A 25810-nucleotide genomic window follows, 5' to 3' on the forward strand; every position below is an offset into this window, starting at 1 on the left:
ACTCAGAAATCTGCCTGCTTCTGCCTCCCAAGTACTGGGATTAAAGGCGTGCGCCACCACCGCCCGGCTAGTAACAATCTTTTACAAAGTATATCATCACATTTTAAATTTTGAATTGAAAACTTAGAACTACACAACCCCCTCTTTTTTTTTCAGTTTTCTTTTCTTAAAGAATTTAAGCAATACAAACTCCAAAGAAAATCTTCAAAGATCAAGTGATGCTCCTAAAATAACTCAGAGAAAAGCTACCTTAAAAAGAAGTCACATGGACCAGAGGGACGGGAAAATGAATGGAAATATTCGGCTGGCAGAGGTGGTTGGTGGGAGTGGAGGACCTATAGAAAGTCTCAGAGACCTGGAATGTGAGAAACTCCAAGGACTCAGTGTGGGTGACCGCCCCTGAAATGCCCAATAGGAGATGGAACCTGAAGATATTATTTCTAGTAATTAGACAGGGCTCCCAGTGGAGGGATAGGGACACTAACCCACCTTCAAAATTTTAACCCAGAATTTTTCCTGTCAAAAAGAAATGCAGGAACAAAAATGGAGCAGGGATTGAAGGAATGGCCAACCAGTGACCAGCACAACTTAGGATCCATCCCATGGGCGGGCACCAAACCCTGACACTATTACTGATGCTGTGTTGTGCTTGCAGACAGGAGCCTAGCATGGCTGTTTTCTGAGAGACTCTACCAGCCGCTGACTGAGACAGAAGCAGATACTCACAGTCAACCATTGGATAGAGGTTGGGGAACCCTTTGGAAGAGTTAGGGGAAGGGCTGACGGAACTGAAGGGGATGGCAACCCCATAGGAAGACCAATGTGTCAACTAACCTGGACCCCTGGAAGCTACTAAGTTGCCAACCAAAGAGCACACATGGGCAGGTCTGAGGGCCTCAGCAGAGAACAGCCTTGACTGGCCTCAGTGGGAAAGAATGTGCCTTATCCTGTAGAGACTTGATGCCCTGGTGAAGGGAGATGGGGGGGGGGGGGGGGGGGGGGCTCTAAGAGGTGAAGGGGAGGAGGTAGGGGATGAAAAACTCTAGGAGGACAACATTTGGAATGTAATAAATAATTTTAAAAATAAATATCCTCAAGTTAAAAAGAAAAAGGAATCACATGGAGCATTGGGCATAAAGTGGGCTCATGGGTTATGTAACATGAAGAATACTGGGAGAGTCCACTGTAAGGCCAGAAAGCATTTTCCACCCAGAATTTTAAAATATGATCCAGACAAAGTTTTTTTTCAATCATGCTTTACTGAAGCTGTTAAAATATTGTAATTTACCCATTTTTCTCTTATCTTGATACTACTCAAATGTAATTCAAACTACTTTAATTTTTTTTTTCTGGTTTTTCAATATAGGGTTTCACTATGTAGCCTTGGCTCTTGGAACTTGCTCTATAGACCAGGCTGGCTTCAAAAAATCTGCCTGCCTCTGCCTACAGAATGCTGGGATTAAAGTGTCATTACCACCCAGCATTAATTGAAATTTTTAAGGAAAAATTCTACTGTAAATATGCAGTGGATTTTTGGAGTTTAATTCCTTAAAAATAGACATTGTTTAGGCTGACTGGATGGATCAGTGAGTAAAGGCACTTGCATGTAACCGTGGGAACCTGAGTTCAGTCTTCAGAAAGATATAAAACGTGGAGAAAACCAACTCTTAAAAGTTGTCCTCCGACCTCCATATAGCCACACATATCATACACAGAATATGTCATACACACAATAATAATAATTTAAAATTATCAATAAGACAGTCTACATATGTTTAGTATAGATCAAAAACCACATTTTAATTATTTTTTTTTCCTAGTTGGGGAGGTTTTTCCATAGAACTTGTGTTAACTAACTTCCCGTGCTACAGTGCTTTTGATATACATGAGGGAAGACAAATAAAAACAAGTTTAAGTACTATTTATCAATCGTTTACATTAAAGTGTATTCAGTTTTCAAGATAGTTTTCAAAAATTAGTTTTGGCATTTTAAAGTGTCAATGTAATTAAGCCTATACTTATTTACATATTTTGTGCATATGCATGTGTGTGAGGGTCCATGCATGCATGTGTATGCAGAGGCCAGAGCATACCTTAGGTGTCACTCTTAGAGGGTGTATTAGTCAGGGTTCTCCAGAGTCACAGGACTTATGGTAGTCTCTGTGTAGTAAAGGAATTTATTGATGACTTACAGTCTGTAGTCCAACTCCCAACAATGGTCAGCAGCAGCTGTGAATGGAAGTCCAAGGATCTAGCAGTTGCTCAGTCCCACAAGGCAAGCAGGTGAAGCAGAGAGAGCCTTCCTTCTTCCAATGTCCTTATATAGGTCTCCAGCAAAAGGTGTGGCCCAGATGAAAGGTGGGTCCCACCACGCCTTTAACCCCAGATGACCTTGAACTCGTAGATCTTCCTATCTTAATCTTCTGGGATTCATAGCCACTATGCCTCAAGATCTCCATGCCAAGATTCAGGTCGGAAACTTGTATCTCTAAGGCTCCAGATTAGGGCCACAGGTGAGCCTTCCAATTCTGGATTGTAGTTCATTTCAGATAGAGTCAAGTTGATAACCAGGAGTAGCCACTACAGAGGGCACCCGCTATTTGAAAATTTGAGACAGAGTGTAAGTGTTAGAGCTCAGATGGAAAGGTAACCTAGCAGTTGGGAGCCAGGAAATTCCACAAAGTCACAAAGTACAACAAACCTCACACAAAAGATTTATTGGGAGGGAAAAACAGGAGGGTGGCTGCCTCCACTCAGGAGAGATGCAGCAGAGGCCTGAGCAGAAACAGAGTTTATATAGGATATCTTGGGTGGAAGCAGCTTTCCAGGGTAGAGCTTCTAGAGTGGGGATTGGTAGGATTTCAAGTCAAGAGTTTGAGGTTTTTACTCTGTACAGCCAGAATTGGATCTGGCCTTTAAGATAGTAAGTATTCTGTGTGTGGGACCTTGCTGTTGGAGCTCGTCAAGGGTGTTGCCTGGATACTCATGTGCTTCAAGGGTCTGACACAGAGTCTCCTACTGTCCTAGAATTCATCAAGTAAACTAAGCTATCTGGCTGGGATCTACCTGCTTCTGCCATCTCAGTGCTGGATTATAGCTATGCACGATCATACCTGGTTCCCTCCAAGCCCTGTCACATACTCCTCCTTGCTCTTTTTTAAATAACCACCCAGAAGGGGCCTAATCTTAACTGGCATTTTTTAACTTTGGTTCTACAGACCCAACTCATGCTTTCAAGGCAAGAACTTTACTGTCTAAGCTATCTGACCAGCCTGCATTTATTGGGCTTATTTAAATCTTTTTAATATATTGATTTACATTTTTTTTGTTTGTTTGTTTTTTTTTTTTTTTGAGACAGGGTTTCTCTGTGTAGCCCTGGCTATCCTGGAACTCACTCTGTAGACCAGGCTGGCCTCGAACTAAGAAATCCGCCTGTCTCTGCCTCCCAAGTGCTGGGATTAAAGGCGTGCGCCACCACCGCCCGGCTGATTTACATTTTTTATTTTAAACAATCTACCAGCAAAGTTGAGCAGCATGTCCTTATATGGATATACTAGTGTTTTATTTTGGTCATAGTCATAATTATATATGATATTGAGCTTTTATAAATGTATCTCATTTATACATTTTTTTATTTTGTTGTTAAATTCTTAATTTAAGTAAAATGAAAGTATGCCAGAAGGAATGCTTTGACTATCACCACACAGGCTTCAACAACGTGCAGATTTTGACATGGAAGTAATAAAACACAGTCCTGTTCAAAGATCTAGAACAGGTGCAGGCACACAAGGCCGCTGCTCTGCATGCAGTCCTTCCCATGCTTCCGGTGCAGGCACACGAGGCCGCTGCTCTGCATGCAGTCCTTCCCATGCTTCAGGTGCAGGCACACGAGGCCGCTGCTCTGCATGCAGTCCTTCCCATGCTTCCGGTGCAGGCACACAAGGCCGCTGCTCTGCATGCAGTCCTTCCCATGCTTCAGGTGCAGGCACACGAGGCCGCTGCTCTGCATGCAGTCCTTCCCATGCTTCAGGTGCAGACACACGAGGCCGCTGCTCTGCATGCAGTCCTTCCCATGCTTCCTTTGAGGCTTCCATTGTTCTAGTACTTGGTTTGGTTTTGATGGTTTACTGGGCTGACAAGAAAATCTGTACATCTAAAATTTTTTCTTCCTTTTTTGCTAAATTTAAACTATAAATTTTTTTTTGCTCTTTATACTTACCTTCCAGTGCTATTTATTCAATGCCCCTTTGAAGTCTTGTCAACGGTGCCCTTGCTCTTACACTTTCATGTGAATCCTTACAATCTCATTGTTAAGGTCTGAGGGAAACCTAGTTAGTAACTTGGCAAATAACTGTTCTATAGATTTCTCTTTATCATATTGGCTTTCTTCCCATGACAGGTCTCTCTCTATTGGAGACTTTCAAGTTTTAGTATTATCTTACAAACATCTTCCATATATTTAAAACTATTTACTATAAGCTTTGTTAATATGTATAAAAAATCTATTTAAAATTATTATTAAATTTGTTTTGCTGCTGAGTAGGAATATAGTTGACTTGTGCTCCCCAATAATCCTCTTATTCTAAATATTTATTAACATTTTCTCATTTTGTTTGTTGGTTTTTTTGTTTTTGTTTTTTGTTTTTCCAAACAGGGTTTCTCTGTAGCCCTGGCTGTCCTGGAACTCACTCTATAGACCAGGCTGGCCTTGAACTCAGAAATCTGCCTGCCTCTGCCTCCCAAGTGCTGTGATTAAAGGCGTATGCTACCACCACCCAACATTTTCTCATTTTATACATGGCTGAAAATCTTGTTTATGAACAATGGCCTTTATAGTTTGTTTCTGGTATCTTATAACTTAAATCCAACATTGGTTTATTAGAATGATTAGTACAATGTTAACTAGAAGTAACAAAAGACATCAGAGGCCTGGTTTTAAATGGAGACCACATAACAACATTTCACCATAAGTTACAATAGGTAGTTTAGTTATAATACATTTTGCTAATATTGAATTGAATCATAAAATTTTTCTGCCATTCAATTCTTTAGATAAATTCTATTTGATTATCCATGCATTAATATTATTATTCAAAATGAAGTTCAGTTGACTAGTATTTTACTTAGAATATTTACATATAGTAAAATTTGTTTATGATTTCATTTGCCCTGAGTCTTTATTAGACATTGCTGTCAAGAACCAGCCAATACAAAATATTGAGGTGTGCTACATATCTTATCTTTGTATTCACCTACAGGTTATCTTATTTTCTTTCTAAAAAAAAAAAAAAAAAGTATTTTTATCAGGTCTTCTGGAACTAGAGTTCCAGATGGGTTGTGAGCCACTGTGTGGTTACTGGAAACAGGCCCTCTGTAAGGGCAACAACTGTTATTCAATTGCTAATCCATCTCTCGAGCTCCCATGTTATCTTTTCTTAGACATTTTCAGCTACTAAATGATTTTCTTGTGTGTACAAGTGTATGTCTACACATACACATCATTCTCTGTCTATGTAGGCCATGAGTTAATGTTGGCCATTTCCTCTCCCATTCTCCTTCTTAGATTTTGAGATAGGGTCTCCCTCTGAACCTGGGGTACAGTGCCACATAGCTAGCCCCTCAAGTTTCTTTTATTGCTATTGACTTAGGATCTTGGTGTTGGGCCTACATGCCAAAAGAGGGCATCTAGATCCTAGTAGAGATGGTCATAAGCAACCAAGTGGTTGTTGGGAATTGAATTGAGGACCTCTGGAAGAGCAGCCAGTGCTCTTAACTGCTGAGCCATCTCTCCAGCCCCAGCTCTCTTTTTGGTGTGCCTTTTAAGGAGATAGACATCTAATAAACTCTGGCATAAAACCATTTCTGGTAATCGCTTATATCTTTAGTATCTCTGAATATTCCTTCGTGTTTATCCTATTTTTCACTTCTAATATGTGAGTCTCCTTTTCTTAATGCATCTTATCAGTAATTTGTCTACATTATTAATCCTTTAAAAGAATTATTTTTAGGCTTTGTTGATCATCTCAGTTAATTTAAAAAATATTCTTCCACTAATTTTGTTATTTTTGCTTTGATTCTATTTTTAGCTTCTTTTTCAATGTAAGCATTTCTTATCTTCTATGAATTATTACATACAAAGTTTGTATTTACATACAAAGTTGATGCTCAGTCAAACCCCACTTTGAGAGCCAATTTTTCTCCATACCCTTGAAAGGAAAATAGAAAATACCTTGATTCTTTTGGCCTATTTTCTTCTTCACCACCACCACCGACCGCCACCTGTTGTCACTTCTAGCCACTAAGAAAGAGACAAATGGCCAAAAAGTTGAGTTTGGTAATTGCTAAGTATAAAAAATAAAGACCTCGACATTCATTTAGCCTTAAGGTCACGGCCTTTTAAGAGTCCAGACTTGCTGTGAGTTGTTCACAGTGAGTACGTGGGGGTTATTGCTTCATTGTATGACTTGTGCTTTGTCTGTGCGCCTATCCCAGGCTTCTTCTAACTTCCTCAGGATTGGTTTGCTAGATAAAGGAGTAGCAATGATCTTCCATCAGGTTGTATAAATCTAACACATTCTTCATCCTGGACACCATTCTATATTCTTCAGACTCACTACTTCCTCTCCAAGAAGCCAGTTGTTGTTCAAGTTGTCACTGGGGTCATTTTGAAATCTCTTCTGGCTTTCTCTTACCTATGACTCACATCTCTTCCAAAGGAAATGTGCATCTTGTCACTATAAACTCTGGGGGTAAGCCTGCCTCAAACACATGAATCTACTGAATTTCACACTAATACCTTTTCTTATTTACATTGTTTTCATCTCTCTGAGGCCTTCTGCATTGAAGTTTACTTTGTCAGGTCTACTATCATTATGAGGTACTCAGCATTTCTTTGTTCCACTTGATTTCACTCTCAATCTTGCTTTTATTTTATTTACACCTGTCTTGTGACAAGCAGTTGGATTTCATTTTCATTGAGTCTTCTTTATGCAAACTTATTCCAGAATGCCTGTTTTCTCGAAACATGTGGGTTGACTTGCACTATTGGTGTTTTCCATTAATCATAGTTTTACTTATCTTTTCCTGGCTCTGCTGTGCTAGTCAGTTTTCTTGTCACTGTGACAGAATGCTCTATTGAACAATGTGAAGCAGGATTTTTTTTTTCTTTTTTTACTCCAAGTTGCAGTTAGGTAGTCATTGGCTCTATTGTTTTCAGGGTCATGGTGAAACTGAACTCGCAGCAGCAGAAGCCTTCTCTTCTCCGTGGGATTTGTTTCATTTTATGAAGGACAGAAGCAGAGAGAGTAAAGAAGAGTACAGAAGACCAGCATAGCCCTCAAAGGCATGATCCCTGTAACAGAGCTCCACTCCCTAAAGTTTCCAGAGCCTTCTAAACCAGGGCTGCCAGCTGTGAAATAAGAATTCAGTGGCTCACTGTGAGGGAGACATTGCATATTCAATAATAACTGCCTTATGTTGGAGTGACTGAGTTTTATATTTTCCTATTGAGAACTTGTATACCCCTTTAATATTCCATTACATTAATTCTGACATTTAATGTGCTTACTTCATCAGAAGTTTACCATTCTCCGTTCCTCTTTCCAGTCAAAACCTCTTTTAACACTTTAAGTGCTGTCACTGTCTGTGCAGCGTTCTGTTACTGTAACAACTATCTGCGATAACTTAAAAGGAGGGAATGTTTGGCTCAGTTTTGGAGGTTTCAGCTGATGGTGCCTTGGCCCCATTGTTTCTGGGCCCAAAATGTCAAAACAGGGGTGTATGGTACAATAAGCTACTAACTCACAGTGTTCACATAGCAAAGAGAGAAAGAGAGACTGGAATCTCAATACCTCCTTTAAGGGCATGCTCCCAGTGACCTGAGTCCTCCCATTAGCCTCTACTTCTTACAAGTTTTCATCACCTCCCAGGAGTGCCAGGTTGGGGAATAAGGATTTCCTACATGGAACTTTGGAGTGTATGCAACACCCAAGCTATAGCACTGTAGTCATATTCTATATTATTATTATATAATATTCTTATTTTCCTTTATTTTTATATATTCAAATTGTTTCTATTATTGTGATTGCTGCTTTATAAGGCTAGCAATTGCTTACCAATTTTTTACATTAATCATTCCTTCTTATTTGGTTTAATACTTTAAGTTCAAATTCCTTTAAAAGATTCTCTAGTGAAAGCCCATTGGTCTTGTCTGATAATATTATTTGCTTTAATTAAAATCTAGGTTGGCAGTTATCTTCCCTTGGCACTTTGAAGTCACTCTCCCATTGTCCCCAGGCTTCAGTGTTGCTATGGAGATGGCTGCTTCTCTTGATGTCATTCCATTGAGAGGTAATCTGACCTTTCTAAGGACTCTCAAGAGTCTCTGCTACTTTATTCTGTAAATTTTACTTCTGTGTTTAGTGACACATTTTATTTATATATACACTTCATATTTCCCTCTAGCTTTTTGAACTTTTGAACTTTATTTGGGGTCATTCCTTAAGATCTTTCAGTTCATAATTTTCTGTTAAGATGTTTCATATGCTCTTTATCTCACCACTGCATTTTAGATCTAGCCAGTAACTAAAATTTTCATTTCCAGAATCTCTTTTAAAAAATTTATCTTGAAGGTAGGTTTCATTTCCTCTCTCTCTCTCTCTCTTTCTCTCTCTCTTTCTCTCTCTCTTCCTCCCTCCCTCCCTCCCTCTCTGAAACAGGATCTCACTGTGTAGCTCTGGCTAGCCTGGAACTCCCTGTGTAGACCAGAGTGGCCTAAAAGTCAGAGGTCCACATGCTTCTGCCTCCTGAGTGCAGAAATTAAAAGTATATATGCCACCATGTTTGGCTATCTGGTACTTCTTGACCTTTTTATTCTCATGCTTCCTGTTTAGTAATTTTAAAACATCAATAAATACTTTAGCTACAATTTAAAAATACCTATTACTCTAATAATGGAAACTACCAGGGTTCTACTTCTGTTGCACATTTTCTGAACTGGATCTTGTTCATGATGGCTTGTTTTTATATCTTTCTTTGAGTTTGGGGATTGTAAACTGCTTGATAGGGCTTTATCTCTGAGGCCTGAGAAGTGTTAAACATGGTTCTCTTGAAAGGATGTATCTGCTTCTTTCCAGCCACCAGGATGCACTTAATTTGGTAGTTATTGTTTGAGGTTTCTTAGATGGTGTGAATTGTGCAAATGCAAATCCTAAATCTATAGATATAGAAAAGTATCATAGAAAATCAACAGCATTCTTGAAAAAAAAAGATGTTCACATAGGCACATCCTTCTCTTTTTATTGTTGTCTAGGTTTTTCTTTTAGTTTCTCTATTCTGGAAGGATATTATATTTCAATTTTTCTTACTTTAAATGGAGATATTTTTATTTACTTCCAACATGGGCTTTGATTAAAGCCTTGTGTGGATGAAGACTGTATTCTGTAGCCAAGACTATTAATATTCATGATTACATAACTAACATGGCTAATGCCTTCAGGACAGCAGTATTACCAGTAAGTATCACCTCAATAAGCTAGCTTTCAGTTCCTTACTTAGATGCCCTGTGAGTATGTAGTACATTTTGAGAGGTAAGCTGTGCATCCTGAGTAGCCTTCAAAAATATTATCTAGTACTTACTGGTGCTTTTGTGTGAAAAATTCACATGATCTAGGAAATCCCCATTTATATGTGTAGACGTGTACATGCAAATATATTTGCATACACACATGGAGGCCAGGGTTGATAACACATATCTACCTTGATCATCCTCCACCTTATCCTTTGAGAAGCTCTGAAACCAGAGCTCACTGAAGCTAGTGAGCCTAAGGGGTCTGTCTTTCTCCCTCCCAAAGTAGCCTCAGGTTATAGGTGCAAACACCCATACCCAGGCTTTGCATGCAGATGTTGGCAATCTGACTTTAGGACACTTTACTGACCAAACCATCTTCTAACACCAGTTCTTGTTTAGCTGTAGAATTTCCAGGCTTATTATCTGACATGAGATGAAATACTACATCAAAGTAGTACAGCATTAGTTTTTCAAATCTAAAAATCTCATCTGAACCCTATTTTATAGACATCATATGAGAGTAAGTCAGGAGGGCCAGAAACATAGCTCAGTGATAGAGCACATGTCTACGACACACAAGGCCTTTTGTTTGAGACATAGCCTCATATCTCAGGCTGCCCTCACACTTGCCATGTGGCTGAGGATGGCTTTAAACTTTGATTCTTATGCCTCTATACACCATGTGTTTGTCACACTACACCAACCCTTGATTTGTAAATGTTAAGATTTAATTTACATATTGGCAAAGGATATATCTACCTCATTTCTTTTCTCTATTACTTAACATCTTCTTCAACTTACCTTTCCATTAGCTGAAACAATGTATCAAGGGAGAAAGGCTCCAGCCCAAAGTCACCTAACATTCTTATGTTTTCATACCTATTGTTTTCATGAGCTTTTCCATGAATCCATTACTTTAAAAATCTATTTATCACACAATATATATTTGCCTCTTATGTTGTGAACATAAGTAGAAACCAATTTGAATAAAGCATTGCAGGGTTAATTATATTAAAAGTCTCTTTTGTATTCAAGTAAAATTCTTTTGAAATGCTTGTTATCATGACTGTTATTGGGTGCTAGGTGTTGAGCCTAGGGTCTCATGCATATCAAACATATGCTTTAGGAGTGCTTATTTTTGTAGTCTAAATTGGCTTAATTTTGCTATATTATCAATTGTCAGTGGGTTTGTGTGCAATGTAGTCAGTCAATCCAACAACACTTATATTGACTTCAGAAATTCTTAAATATATCAAAATTTCACCTTGAAATAACTGGCATCCAAGTGTTGAAGGTTCCCAACATCAGCATCCACACAAGAGGATGACAGGCAACTGACTTATCCTAAAGGCAGGCAGGATGCTTAACCTCGTGAAGCATGTAGTTCTTTAAGACATTTTCATGTTAACAACTATTACCACTTTATTATACAGGACAAGCATGGCAATGCAGTTACATAACAGACACTCAAAGGTCATGAGTCTTCTTGTTAGCTAGAAGGGTATTCCTTTAACAAGATGATTTCTTTCATTTAAATCAAAGTTTATTTTGGATTTTTCAAATCACTTGTAGTTTCAGCTCTGTAAGGGCTTACATCTTAAATCAACAGGCAAAGGCCAGCCTGGTCTACAGAATGAGTTCTAGGATAGCTAGGGCTACACACTGAGAAACCCTGTCTCAAAACCCCTGCCTCCCAAAAAAATTTACTTAACTCTTTTTTTTTTTTTGGCAGTTACTCCCCTTTACTCAGGTTGTTGTTACTAGCTTAATCAATATTCCTAAGTGTTTCTGTTAGCATCACGACATCCAGAGCTATATATATATATATATATATATATATACACACACACACACACACACACACACACACACGTGTCAGGGGGCCTTTTCTGATGTAGTTTTAAGAGTGTACACCTGAAAATAAGATTATTCTGGTGAGCTCCTTAAAAAAACAAAACAAAACAAAACAAAAAACCACCGTGGAAAGCTCAGGAAATGCACCATCCTTGGCTCTGAAGAAAGAGGTCGAGCCAAGGAGTGGAGAGTCTTCCACTTTCTAGGAAGCAATGCAGTTTCTCTTGACTTGGATTTTAGCTTTACGAGACCCGTATAGGAATTGCGGCCCACAGAACCACAAGATACATTAGCACTTGGGAGGCAGAGGCAGGCGGATTTCTGAGTTCGAGGCCAGCCTGGTCTACAAAGTGAGCTCCAGGGCAGCCAAGGCTATACAGAGAAACCCTGTGTCGAAAAAACAACAACAAAAAATACATTTGTCTTCATGAGCTTGCTTGGCAGAATCCATTCAGCTCGTGCTCAGGGCGCTGTGCTGGAGTGGACCGCGGGGCTGCGCGGTGTGCGCTTCTCCCTCAGGGTGAGGCCCAGTCGCCGCCGAGGGCTCAGGGGGCGAAGAGAAACCGACCCCCTGGGGTCACCTTGTTGGTGCACGGGCTGCTGGCTTTTCACTCGCATGAGTTACGAGAGAGACTAGGCAAACCCAAAAAAACGCCCTCTTAACGCTCGCCTCCTGACGCTCCTGGGCGACAAGGCCACCACAGGCTCAGCAGTCGGGGCAGGGCTCGCACTGTCCTTCCCCGCTCGGGAGGATGTCCCAGACCTCAGGCCGTGGATTCCCCTCAGCGAGGAAAGACTCGACGCCGCCGACCAATACCAAGTCTCGCGATATTTGGGACGTCCGCGGACTACGCGGGGGAAGTCGCTTCCGCCCGCTGAAAGGCCAGCCCGTCTTCTCGCGATGTCTGCGGGCAGGCGAGCGAGGGAGCGCTGAGGCGCTCGTTCTCGCGGGATTTCCGGGCTCCGGCGAGCGTCGGCTGGTCGCTGAGGTGACGCCGCCGCGTCAGGCCCCACCCCCACCCCCCATCCCCGCGCCCGGCGCTCCGGGCGGGCAGTGCGGGGCAGCCGGTTACGTGCTGTGCCCTCCTCGCCGCCGAGAGCGGCGGGTCTGCCGGGCGCCTCCCCCTGGCCCGATGGACGCCTCGGCCCCGCAGGCCCGCGCGGACTCCCGCAAAGGTATGAGCTCCGAGCTCGCGCCTCTGCAGACCCGCGTCCTCAGGCCACTTCCGGAAGCGGCTTCCGCGTGGCTCCGGGATTGACAGCCGAGGGTTTCGAACCCTTTCACCGCGGCTCGGGGATTCAGTGCGGTCCCTCACAGTCGCTCGCCGAGCCGTGGGAACGGATTCCTCGTCTGTAAAATGAGGATTGTTTTGCTTTTCGTGACCGTTAGATGAGAGGAGATGCAAGTGACTCCCCTTTTGGTCCATGGTGTTCAGCGAATGTCAGTTTTTGTCTTTGTTATGTGCCAGTCTGTAGCAGGGATTTGCTGAGTAGATGAGCAAAGGCCTGTTTATTCAGTTCAGTTTACTACATGGTGTATCGAAGCAGAATTTTGCCTCTAGTAGATCACCAAGAGCTTTTCAAGGTGTAGTTTATCACACGGGTCATCAGGGATGCAGACTTGCCCCCTAGCTTTTATTAATAAAATTGATTGATATAACAGATTACAAAATGTGTGTGTGCGCGCGCGCGCACATCAGGCATGTGCAAGTCAGAGGACCGCTTGGATGAGTCAGTTCAGAGGCTGGCATCCAGGTCAGCAATGTTAGTTAGCAGCAAGTTGGCTTACAGATGGAGCCAGCCTTCAAGCCCTTACAAAACAGATTTACCACTAACCGAGTGTTCCGTACCCAGGAATCATCTGATAAATCTTGCTTTTCCTTTGAGGAAGATATCTCATGAAAGTAAGGAGGGGTTCGGTGCTAATTTCAGGGTAAGCAACACACATTGAACTCATAGGACTAAAAATTGGTCATGTCATTGGTTAAGGTCCCACAAATAGAAACGCCTTTATGAATCTGACTCTTAAACGCAAATAAGTAGTGTGATCTTCTAAGTGACAGTGATGGGACTGACATGCTTGTTCTTTGATTGAATCTATTAGAAGATTTAGTCACTTTTGGTATTTTAGGGGGGAAATTGCTGATGGGAAGAACAGACCACTCAGGTTGGAAGCAAGCAAAGAAGGCACTTTGGAATTGAGGGAGGCACCCCAATCATTAGGATCAGTACCCCCAGTTCCACCTTTCAGAGAGAAGTCCTCTCTTGATCAGCAATTCCAATCTCTGTAGTAACAGAATCATTATTCCTGACTCCAACTTCATCTGTTTGGTTCTAGAGATAACCCAGACTCAGGTACAAAGGTGCCCTTAACATGCTGGTCTGGTGTTTTACACATACAGTTCTACCTGAGAAACTTCCTGAAATGTGTCTCCCAACACTTCTGCATAACACTCTGTTCTCTTCTTCCAAAGCACCTTTTGCCATTATGTGTATGATTATGAGTTTTTTAGGGGCTGACTATCTCACTAGGTCAATAATTTGTTTTCACTTAAAAATTCAACTTATGCTTGTTATCTGTCTTTTGTGTGTTAGTGTAAGGTTATTTTTTAACTAGAAGGTTTATTATTCCGATATGTATTCTTCCAATAGGTAAAGAACTAGACATTTAGTATAGTTTAAGTATATTTAAACTACTGATATACATAGTTCCTTCAATAAGTCAAACTGTAGGACATGGTATTAGAAAACAGTAGTGCTAAATACATACCCAAGAATTAATGGTACAAGTGGGAGGTCTATAAGAAAGAGGAATAGAGAAAGAAGAAGGGTATGGAATAATATGTTTTGTTCATTGATGTTTTAGGCATCTTTCATATGTACATTATTGATTGAGGACATTCTTGAAAAGGAAGTTATCTTTAGTGGGAAAAAAACAGACAAAGCCAAATAAACATATTTAAACATATTTTATTGTCATAAAATACTACAAGAGGATAATGGGATATCTACTAAATATGGTAGACTAAAGGTAGAGAGATTGGTTGTAAGTGATTCAAGATAAAGTGATGGTGGCATGCACTAAGGGAAAAGTCCTGGAACTACTTACTAAAGCAAGCCTGCTGCTGCCTTTTAAAATACAGTTTTATTAGAATACAGCCATGCTCATTTAGTTACTGTCTTTGACTGCTTTCTGTTTTAAAGAATAAGCATGTATGGTCTCTAAACTTTAATTTAACAAAGAGCTAGTGGTTGACTGCAGTTTGCTAGCTTTTGCTTTCCAGAGATGTTGGCTTAGAGAAAAATGATATTTTTGCTTGTCTTGGTTTGTTTATTTATTTATTTTTCGAGACAGGGTTTCTCTGTGTAGCCCTGGCTGTGCTGCTATATAGTTCTTAGTCCAAACTAACCTCTATCTCAGAAAACTCAGAGTTCTGCCTGCCTCTGTTTCCTGAGTGCTTGGATTAAAGATTTGCACCACCATACTCAGCTGTGATTTGATTTTGAGGTAAAACCAGAAAAGAGATTGTAGTGGAATGCACGTAGGAGTAATAGGAAAAGAGGTAGAAGGGCTCCCTTGAAAAGTTGTTTATAAATGACTCTAGTTAGTAAGATTCAGGGAAACTGCTCACTAATGTTATTGACACTGTTCTTTGTCTTATATCCATTATGTGTACAGTGTCTGATGAACAGTTGATGTTTAAAACACGTATGCTGAGTGTCAAATTAAGGAATTGGGTCTTTAAAATGAGAGGCTATGTCCTAGTTAGGGAGATGCATCGTTTAAAACAGAAAAATGTGTTAAGAGTGAGTGTGGTGGTATCATTAGCTTAGGCTCAGCCAACACAGTTTAGAAAGAAGATACTTTGACCTGCACATTTTTTTACCTCTGTGGTAGAGTAGGGTGTTAATTTCATAATAGTATAACAGTTCCCAGTTAGGATCTAAAAGAATAGAGTAGGAGAGCACGTTTCTTCCATGTGTATTTAGAGTAGCTGTATGGTAAAGGTGCCTTAGCAAAGTTAGTGGGAATAATGTTCTTGAGGAACAATTGAGGAAGACTGCCATAGTGAGCTGTTCTTGCTTAAGACAACGTACAGGCATCACTGTAACCATGAATGTTATGAAGGTCTAACTGGAGCTCCTCAGGAAGACCCCAGGAAGTCATTAGTGGTCTTGTGGGATTAGTGCATAGTGTGTAAGAAAAATTTCCCTTATCCTTATAGATATAGCCATATATTTCTTGGATCCTTGCAATGAGGAATTCCATTTGGAAATTATTTTTGGTTAGTGTCCTCTATTATTACCCTTTAAATGTGCTTAGTAGAATATTTTAGAAGACCTTTCCTCTGTGACATCAGGATAGAAAATGAAATAGAAGGCTAGACAGTTAATACAGAATAAGTTCGTATGTATAGAGATCAGAATCTTCAGTGAATGATAGACTCTTACAGAAGGGTCTGAGAATTTATCTCTCATTTTTTAAAGTCTCATTTTGTGTGTATGAGTGTTTTACCTACATCTGTATGTGTACCACATATCTGCCTGGTACTCAGGGAAATCAGAAGAGGGTGTTGTATAACCTAGAATTGAGTTATGGATGGTTGTGACCCACCATGTGAATACTGGGAATTGAACTCTGACTCTGGTCTTCTGCAAGAGCTTTAAATGCTCTTAACTTCAGAGCCATCTCTCTAGCCCCTAGAACTCATCATCTCTTACTACTTGAAGTATTCTAACCCAGAAGGGACAATCTATGTTGATTGTGACATTATTGTACTTAAATAAGAGGTTCCCTAAGTTAGTTCTATATACCCTGTGTCCAGGGAAGGATGGAGTAAATATAAAAAGCACATGCCACAAAAACATTACTGTCCTGAACATTTTAGCATACTCCTTACTGCATTATTTCTTTTACTGTATCACATAAGGAGAATATGTATAGTGTTCATGAGTCAGCAAGACTATTTAAATCAGTGGCTTTCAGCTCTGGTTGTAACAACCAAACAAATAGTGAAAGCAAATGTTTGTAGCTTACATCCATTAATCAGAATCACCAGAGTTAGTCTCCTGGCAATATATTTTTAAATCTGGCAAATATACTTTTAATGCTACATGGCCAGGATAAGAACTACAGAAAGTAGATCAAACTGGCGAGTATAGGAAAACATCTGATAATATATTTTTTTAAAAAAATCTATGAAAATAAATGTAAGCTATTTTGTTTTAGTTATTTGGAAAATATGTTAAATCTTTTTTCTCAGTAAGTAACTAAGGTGTGACTTTTTGAAAAGTTAATTTTATTCCTTTTTATAGACAGGTGGTGTCCAGGAGAAAGATGTCTTGCTCCTTCTTTGGATAACAAAAAGCTTTGTGAAGCAAGCATAAAATCTATTACTATGGATGAAAATGGGAAACCTTTTGCAGTTGTCTTGTATCCAGACTTTCAAGAAAAGAAAATACCTCTTCAAAGACTTCAAGAAGTAAAGTCAACTAAAGATTATTCTAGAAGTCTTATATTTGATGATGAAGATTTAGAAAAACCTTATTTCCCAAATCGGAAAATTCCATCATTGGCTAGTGCTTTCCAATTATCTGAAGATGGAGACTCAATTCCTTATACTATTAATAGGTACCTGCGAGATTACCAAAGGGAGGGTGCTCAGTTTCTCTACAGACACTACATCGCGGGAAGAGGGTGTATTCTTGGTGATGACATGGGACTTGGAAAAACAATACAGGTATTTATATTAATTACCTTATAATTAAAGCTAAGCTCATATGTATAAGAGTGAATACACTATGCAAATCTCTGTAATAGCACCTGTTACTATAGGCTTTTGTTTGTGTTTATCTCACTACCTTGACGGAAAAGTTTCAAAATTAAAGACAGTGACTCAATGTCTCATTGTTTTATGCTCAGTACTTTATTGGTATTTGGGGAATAACATTTTTTATTAATTATTCTTAGAGAAAATGAAATCTATAGTGAAAAAGTTAATTAACTTCTAGAGCCCCAAGTTCTTTAAAACAGAAACAAAATAGCCCTGGCATTTTAAAGACAAATTGTGGTTTAGGTTTGGCATGTAATTGAGATTGTAGGACTAAATGTTTGTAAAGAGAAGTGAGCTAGATCTCCTTTCAAAATGGCATTTAATTTCATTTTTAAAAATGTATAATATTTATAAATTTTAAAATTATAATATTCTTTCCCCTCTCCCAACTCCTCTCAAATCTTCCCCTTTTCCCAACTTAATGTTCTTTTTCTCCTAATAAAAGAAACAAACAAACCAAGGAGTCAACCAACTACCACCAGCACTCACACTCAAAAGAAAAATAAAGCAAAGGAAGCCATGGAGTCCATTTTGTGTTGGTCAGCAACTCCTGAGCATAAGCCTGCCCTGGAGTGTGGTTGACATATCCAATGTCACGCCACTGAAATGACACCCATTTTCCCTCTTTTGATCAGCTTTGTGGAAATAACTTTTTGGTTAGGAACTCTGCCCACTTGCATTGGCATGAACTCGTGTGGGTCTTCTGTGTGCTGATGCAGTTTCTGAGCTGATGAGTACATCAGCCCTGCTACAGCTCTTTCCTGGGAGTTATCCATTGCCTCTTCCAGTCTTTCCATTGCCCCTTCAGCCTCAGTCTGTGAGCCTTGAGGGGTGGGGTATGATAAAGACATCCATTTAGTGCAGAGCTCCAAAGTCTCCCACTCTGCACTAGCACTTTTTTAAAAGTATGCTTCTGAAACATTCTGTTTCTTTTTATGTCCTATGAGATGAAAAAAAGGAGGAATGTGCTTCTCTTTCTTTTTTTTTATGAGAAAAACTTTTGTGGGGTTGTGGGGGGCCTGGGCCTTTTGCTTGAACCTTTGAGGTGCTGTTTCCCAGCTTCATATTTATTCTGTATCATGAGGTGACTGCATGTGAGGAAGGATGGCTTATAAAAGTATTTGCTTGCAGAGTTTAGAAAGGAATGTCTGTGAAAACAAAGCTGCCGCTCTCTGTTTTTTTCCACCCCTCTGAACTATATAGGTCATGGCCTTTTAGTATTCTACATGTGACAGACTTAGTTTTTTACATTAAAGCACCTTCTGATTATTTTCTTTGAAATTACTTTTATAAATCTTCATTCTAAATTTGTCATAGATCTGTAAAATCTGATTTTTATAGACCTGTACTGTGCCAATGGATTGTGGTAGAGCAGGCCTGACTAAAGTGTTTCTCTAACCCACCTGTATGATTCTTCACATCCTTCTTTTCCCTTTGGATATTAGCACATTATAGTTAGCATTATTTTAATTAATGTATTAAGCTGAGAGATTTCCATGGTTTTAATTTCCCTGTTCACTTAGGGTGTATTCTCAACTGAAGTCAGGTTGTCCTAGGTTGGATTTGTTATATGTATCCTTTGCTCTCACTAATCCCATTAATCTCTGGCTGGATACACACACATACACACACACACATATATATATATATATATACATACATACACATATTTACTCTATTTATTTCTGTGTGTGTATGCACACTTATGCATAGGTGCCACAGAGATTGGCTTGTGGCAGTTTTCCTACCATGTGGGTACCAGGGAATTGAGCTCAGGTCATCAGGCATGTGCCTTTGTCCATGAAGCTATCTCTCTAGCCCTCCCTGGATTCTTTAATAACTATTTATTTTCTATATGTCTCTGTCTTTTTCTTAACTGGATTTTCGGTCTGTCTCCTTGTCACTTCTGTCCTCTTCACTCCTGGGTTTCATGTTGCTAAGTAACCAAAACAGCCTGTTACTGGAGTCTCTAGACTGTCTCAGCACCCAGCACAGTTCCTGTCTTGTCAGGGTAGTAGATGTGTGCTGTCTATGCAGTTGCTTCAGTCTTTTTTTTTTCTTTTTAATCTAACATTAATGTAGTTGTATCAGTTTTTATTTGGTTTCTGTTTTTATATTCAGTCTTCAATTTTTAATCACAACTTTCTCTGTCCTTGCTTTTTTATCTTTTGCATGGCATACATAATGTGTCTAACCATCCTTGTCTTTGAAAAAAATTCACCCTATTTAAAAAAAAAATATGTGTATGTGTGCTGTCTGTACACACACACATACCTGAAGGCCAGGCAGCTTTCTGGAGCTCTCTTCTTCTAGCATATGGGCATCAGCTCTAACTCAGAAAGTCTGTCTGGGAGGCAAGCTTTTCACCTTTGAGCCATCTTGCTGACCAGTCTTTGCTTTTTATGTAGAGCATCCAGTGTGCTATTGGGCTATTATGTTACTATTTATTTTTTATTTATATGTCTTTTTTTTTTGCTGACTTTTGGATAGATTGGGTTACATTTTTTTGCTGACTTTTGGATAGATTGGGTTACATTTTTTTGCTGACTTTTGGATAGATTGTGTTGCATTGCCTTGAACCCTGCTTGCTTTGTAGGTAGGTATCTTTTCTTAGTGATTACCCCAGAGCTCATGATAGATGTTTTCTACTTATCAAAGGTAGCATGCACTTTTTTTTCCTTAGTGGACATAATAAGGACCTTGGGAACTGTAACTACTCCTAACCCTAACCCTGACTTAGATAAAAGAGTTGAAGCCTAAATTCTTGTCATTTGATGCCAACAAAAGGTTGTTTGGTCTTATTTTTAAGTCAGTATACCTTTTTTTCCTGCCTGTTTGCCATTTTTCTTGGTCTTACATTTTGCTGTGCTACTTCTCTTTTGCTTAGAATCATCTACTTATGCTTAGATGGTTTTTCCATTTATACTACTTTTATATTTTATATTAATATTTTTATATTTTACTCAATATAAGAGTATGGTTCTTTTATGATAAATTGGCTGGTTTTAGTATTTTGAAAATATCTTCATTTTGCATTCTTGAATATTGTTACCAAGTTTAAAAGCCTAGATTATATTATTCTTATTACTTTACTTTGAAAGTATTCTATTGTATGGTGTCTTTATTGATTTTTATTGCTTTGTATCTAGTTGTTGCTGTATTGTAATCGGATCTTATTTACTCTAACCTCTTTTGTTTGTTTGTTTGTTTGTTTGTTTTTTGAGACAAACAGGGTTTCTCTGTGTAGCCTTGGCTGTCCTGGAACTCACTCTGTAGACCAGGCTGGCCTCAAACTCAAAAATCCTCCTGCCTCTGCCTCCCAAGTGCTGGGGTTAAAGGCATTCGCCACCACTGCCTGGCTTACTCTAGCCTTTTTAAAATCACTTTTGTGTCTCAGTTTTATTTTATGAAGTACCTACTTGTGAATTTTTGTTAATTTTTAAACTTTTGCCATGGTGAGTAATTAATATTCATCACTAATGAGCCTATGGCTTAAGATATTATTTTAAATGATCAACTTTTATTTCTTCAAATAGATCTCATTACCATTCCTTTTATTATTTGGGATTTAGATCATAGATATCTGCATATTAAAAAATATTTTTCTTACAAGGTGTGCACTGACAAGAAAATGTATGGAATTACAGTCACACTGGTAATTTGTAACTTGTAAACAACCTAGGAAAGTTGAAAGATTGCTGAAATTTGAGGCCACCTTGATAGGACTACCAAATGCATTCTAGGCTACACAGGGTCCAGTGAGGCCTTCTGTCAGCTCCCTTTAGCTCCAAATACAAACTTTTCTTTATAGTTTTTCTAATTCTATAATTTATAATTTATGCTTTAGAGTAATGAGTTCTTTCCTTCTATATGGATACCAACTCATACATATTCACCCCACATCTTTAAAATAACCCTGCTGATATTTTTTTTGTCATGTTTATAGATAACTATTTAGGGAGTTTAATTACTTTGCTGAAGTTCACATAGTTGCCAAATAACCAGAGCTAATATTTGAGCCAACAAGTATCTAATTGATTGAGTGTTCCTTGCGGTTGGTTGTTGGGGTCTTCATCCTTTTCTCATTTTTATCTTTCTCATGTAAATTTTGGATAATAGCTGCTATTCAAATGGTATGTTTTGATGAGTGTATTAGCCTATCTTAAGTTAGCCCCTGTCATTCATTAGATAAACATAGGTACAAACTTGTGAGGCAAATACTTTCTCCTTGAAGGAATTTATCTTCTACAAGAAAAGAAAAAAATGTATAGTTTATTCTAGAGGCTTTAAGAAGATAGTTTCCATGGATAGAAACAAATACAGAAACAAATATCAAGGTGCTATTTCAGATGATGGAATCAGGAAAGAACTCATCCGGTGGGCAGAATGGTCCCTAGAGGAGATGGCAATGTGGAGTTTTATGTGTTGCTTGTTAATTCAAAGAAAGTGCCAGTGTTTTTCTGTCCCCTGACATCTTTTTACCTGTATTGTGCTACTGATCGGGTTGCCACGCGTACAGTATAGTTATACATAGTGATAGAAAAAGTCTTTTTTTCTTCCAGGTTATTTCATTTCTGGCTGCAGTTTTGCATAAAAAGGGAACTCGTGAAGATATTGAAAATAACATGCCAGAGTTTTTACTAAAAAGTATGAAAAAGGAACCTTCTTCTACAGCCAAAAAGGTGAATATCTAAAAGTGTTCAACTCATAAAGCTGATATTGCAAACACAGAAACATTTAAACACAATGTAATGTATCTTACATTTTAATACAAGAGTTTGAACATAAAATATTTATTTTATAAGACTGTTTTTAGAAGGTTGACAATTTCATCTGCTAGTTTAAGTCAGTTTATTTCTCGACAATGACAAGATGAATTTCAACTTAAACTTGTTTGGCGTTTCAATCTATTGTCTGTATTTCCATGACTTATTTGTTAAATTGACATGCATATTATATGTAAGGTTAATTCAGTTCTTCATTAATTTGTTTTTAATTTATGTAAGAACAAAAGGAGGCATACAGATAATGGTAGTAAAGGTGCATCATGGATATTTTGTATATTCACATCAGAAAATTGAAAAGACCAGGTTTATGTTTGTCTCTGCTTCTGCTCTTGTGGCAATGAATGGTACTCATAAATGTGTTTATAAATATATATAGTTCTTATACAAACCAGAGACTTCCCATCCAGGTAGCTAATCAGGCCTAACTCTGCTGAGATTAGACAAGATTGGACATGTTCAGGGTGGAGTGATTGTAGACAAAATAAGAGATTTGTAATAAAATAATAAAATTATTGTAGAGCGTTAAACTTACATTCTTTTTTTTTTTAAAGCTTTATTTTTATTTATTTTATGTGTATGAGTACACTGTAGCTGTACAGATGGCCGTGAGCTATCGTGTGTGGCTGCTGTTGATCTCAGGACTTCTGCCGGCCACACTCGCTCCGGCCAGCTCACTTGGGCTCCACTGGCTCCAGTCCCGCTTGCTCCCGGGTAATTTACTGCAGCTGTCTTCAGACACACCAGAAGATATCCGATCTCACTAGGGGTGGTTGTGAGCCACCATGTGGTTGCTGGGATCCGAACTCAGGACCTTCGGAAGAGCAGTCAGTGCTCTTACCCAGTGAGCCATCTTGCCAGCCCAAAACTTACGTTCTTTTTGTGTGTACATGCTTGCATGTGCACAGGTGTATGCAGAAGAACGCGCACAAGTGTCTGTCTATATGCTAATGAGGGTCTGAACCGATGTCTGGTGTCACCTTCTTTACCTTAGTTTTTGAGTCAGGGTCTCTCAGTTAATCTGGAGCTTACAACAACTAGACTGGGAAGAGAAAAAAAAAGTAGTGTGATTTAAAACGTAAATACAGTTAAATGTATTCAGAATGCTCCAGCAAGAGTAAGAGTGGGAAAAGAAAAATGTATCCTCCATGTGGTTGACAAAGTTGACAGTGGAACCCTCCCTTGTTCTTCCCTTCTTTTGTTCCTCTGTGTGTATGTGTATATATACTGAATTATGTATATATGTACATATACTGAATTTTGTGTGTGTGCATATGTACTAGATTATGTGTGCATGTATACTGAATTGTGTATGTGCATATATACTAAATTACGTGTATGTGCATATATACCAAATTATGTTGTATGCCTATATATTGAATTATGTATGTGTGCATATATACTGAAATCCTTTGTCACAATATACATTGCTTCTATTAGATCTTCTGTAGTAAAATTTTATTAATTTGTGTTGTCTTATATTCTAATAAATTCCATTAATGTGTAAATGTTCCTTTACACATTACTACTTTAGCTCCATTCCAATTTTGGAAAGTAGTACTGATTTCATTTTTCTTCTCTAAATTATCTGCAACTCCAATTTTGTTCTCTTTACCCAAATACTATCTAAAAGAGAAATCTTAAAATTTCTAAATGATTATAATATTTGGTACAGAGTAAAAAGCAAAGCTCTGTGTGTTTTTCTTACAGAATAATATAACCATAATGTTTTCTGAATAAAGTATTTTTAGTGTTTTGATGTCTTATTTTGTATACTCTATTGTTTGGAAATATCTACTTGTTTCTTTGTTACTATGACCACATAGTTCTGTATTTTCTATTTAACTAAGCTTCATTACTTTGTTAAAAGCCTTTAGTCAAGGCAGGTTAGAAATAAAGTGATCCTCTTGCCTGATGATCAAAATTGTCAAGATGAATGTCAAGAATTCCAGCACCATTAGCAGATTTACTGTGAGGATTGCCTGTATATAAACGATAGGGACATTCCAAGTAAGAATACCAAGATAATTAATTTTGCGTAAGACCTAAGTTAAACAGTTGTGAAACACCTTTGAGTTTGCCTTACTCTTTTTTGAGATGCTGGCTAGACTATAACTTGGTTTATGGGAAACCTATGTTTATGGAGAAAGCTTTTGACCCAATATAGTAAGGATTCCTTCAACACTTGTCACCTGGGGGCTGGAGAGATGGCTCAGTAGTTAAGAGCACTGGCTATTCTTCCAAAGGACCTGACTTCAATTCCCAGCACCCACATGGCAGTTCATAACTGTCTGTAACTCCTATTTCAGGGGATCCAGTGCCCTCACATAGACATACATGCAGGCAAGACACCAATGTACATAAAATAAAAGTTAATAAAAAAAAATTGTCTCCTGTAAACCTGTCCAGTGTGTCTCAGGAAATACCCTATGATCTCATTTACTGAAAACAGTTTGTTTAACAAGGAAACCTCATATCCACCAAAATTATTTATATGGCTACTGTTAAGGCACTCAGCTCTCTTGAGAAGCTCGTGTCCAAATGTGGATATGTACTGTCCTTTTCCTAAATACCTTTCTTTATGATAGAATCTATGCTTGAACCTAAGCTAAAATCTTTTCTTAATAAGCTGCAACTCTGTTTCATACTTTCTCATCCTGAAACTTTTCTGCAGTGTAGTAAAGAATCCTGACTTCTCATAAATGACAGTCTCTAAAAAAGAACTCAGACCTGGGCAGGTGGCAGCTGGAGCTCCTCTTCTGATGTGATTTTCTTGTTTATTTCACAACTGAGTTCTGAGAAATCTGTATTAAATTTTCTGTTATGACTAAGGTTGTTCATTTATATTGTGTTTGTGTTGGTTCTCATTAATCTCTTTAAGTTTCATAAATTTCATTTGTATGCTGGTTACTTGTTGAAAATTATTTGTTGATTTGTGAGTTCAAAATTTTGCATTATAACTTAACCCAAATAATTATAAATTATAAAAAAAGGTGAAAATTATTTTCTGTTGTATTTTTAAATGATAGTTCAATACTAAACTGATTTTTTTGTTTATTGAAGGGAATACCTAAGAGTCTATCTTTGACATCCCTCCACCCTGCAAAGCCCTGATATTTACTGTAGAATTCTACCAAATAAGTTCACTTTTGAAAAATGTACCCAGGGGCTAGAGAGATGGCTCTACAATTAGGAGAATTTACTGCTCTTGCAGAGGACCAAGTTTGGTTCCTAGCATACATAGCTTACAATCAGTTTTAATCATTTAGGGGATCTGATGCTCTGGTCTCTATAGGCTCCTGCATGCATGTGGTGCACATATGTATGAAAACATAAATTTAATAAATATTTTTTCTTAATTTAAAAGTATGTAGAGTATGTTTTTATAGGGGATGCTTAGTATTGGTGGCAGAGTAAACTTTTTTTTTTTTTTAGATTTATTTTATTTATTTTTATGTGTATAAGAACACTGTGTGTGGCTATTGAACTCAGGACCTCTGCAGGCCCTGCTTGCTCCAGCGTAATTTACTGCAGCTGTCTTCAGACGCACCAGAAGAGGGCATCCGATCTCATTACAGGCGGTTGTGAGCCACCATGTGGTTGCTGGGATCCGAACTCAGGACCTTCAGAAGAGAAGTCAGTGCTCTTACCCAGTGAGCCATCTCGCCAGCCCCAAAGTAAACATTTTTGACAAAAGACTGATTCCACTGATTTTCCTTAAAATCCCTAGGCATTGCTTTTATTGTCCCGATCCTTCCAACTGCTTCAGT

At 38.5% G+C, this 25810-nt stretch overlaps 1 protein-coding gene across 8 annotated transcripts in view; it reads left to right on the forward strand.

The window, feature by feature from the left end:
- The window catches only part of Ercc6l2 (ERCC excision repair 6 like 2), a 202456-nt gene that overhangs the window by 10870 nt on the left and 165776 nt on the right, over positions 1 to 25810 (forward strand). For 3 of the 8 annotated variants that reach the window (XM_031359706.1, XM_031359707.1, XM_031359709.1), the window contains exons 1-3: positions 12314 to 12598; positions 16739 to 17163; positions 21819 to 21938. In XM_031359706.1, the coding sequence (XP_031215566.1) occupies positions 12556 to 12598; positions 16739 to 17163; positions 21819 to 21938 (588 nt within the window). In that variant the 5' untranslated portion in view covers positions 12314 to 12555. Of the gene's footprint in view, positions 1 to 12247; positions 12599 to 12645; positions 12864 to 13276; positions 13356 to 16738; positions 17164 to 21818; positions 21939 to 25810 lie in introns of those variants that run through there. The other 5 variants (XM_031359701.1, XM_031359702.1, XM_031359704.1 and 2 more) reach the window with 4 other exon arrangements.

The sequence above is a fragment of the Mastomys coucha genome, unplaced genomic scaffold, assembly GCF_008632895.1.
Source record: "Mastomys coucha isolate ucsf_1 unplaced genomic scaffold, UCSF_Mcou_1 pScaffold7, whole genome shotgun sequence".
Lineage (NCBI taxonomy): Eukaryota > Metazoa > Chordata > Mammalia > Rodentia > Muridae > Mastomys > Mastomys coucha.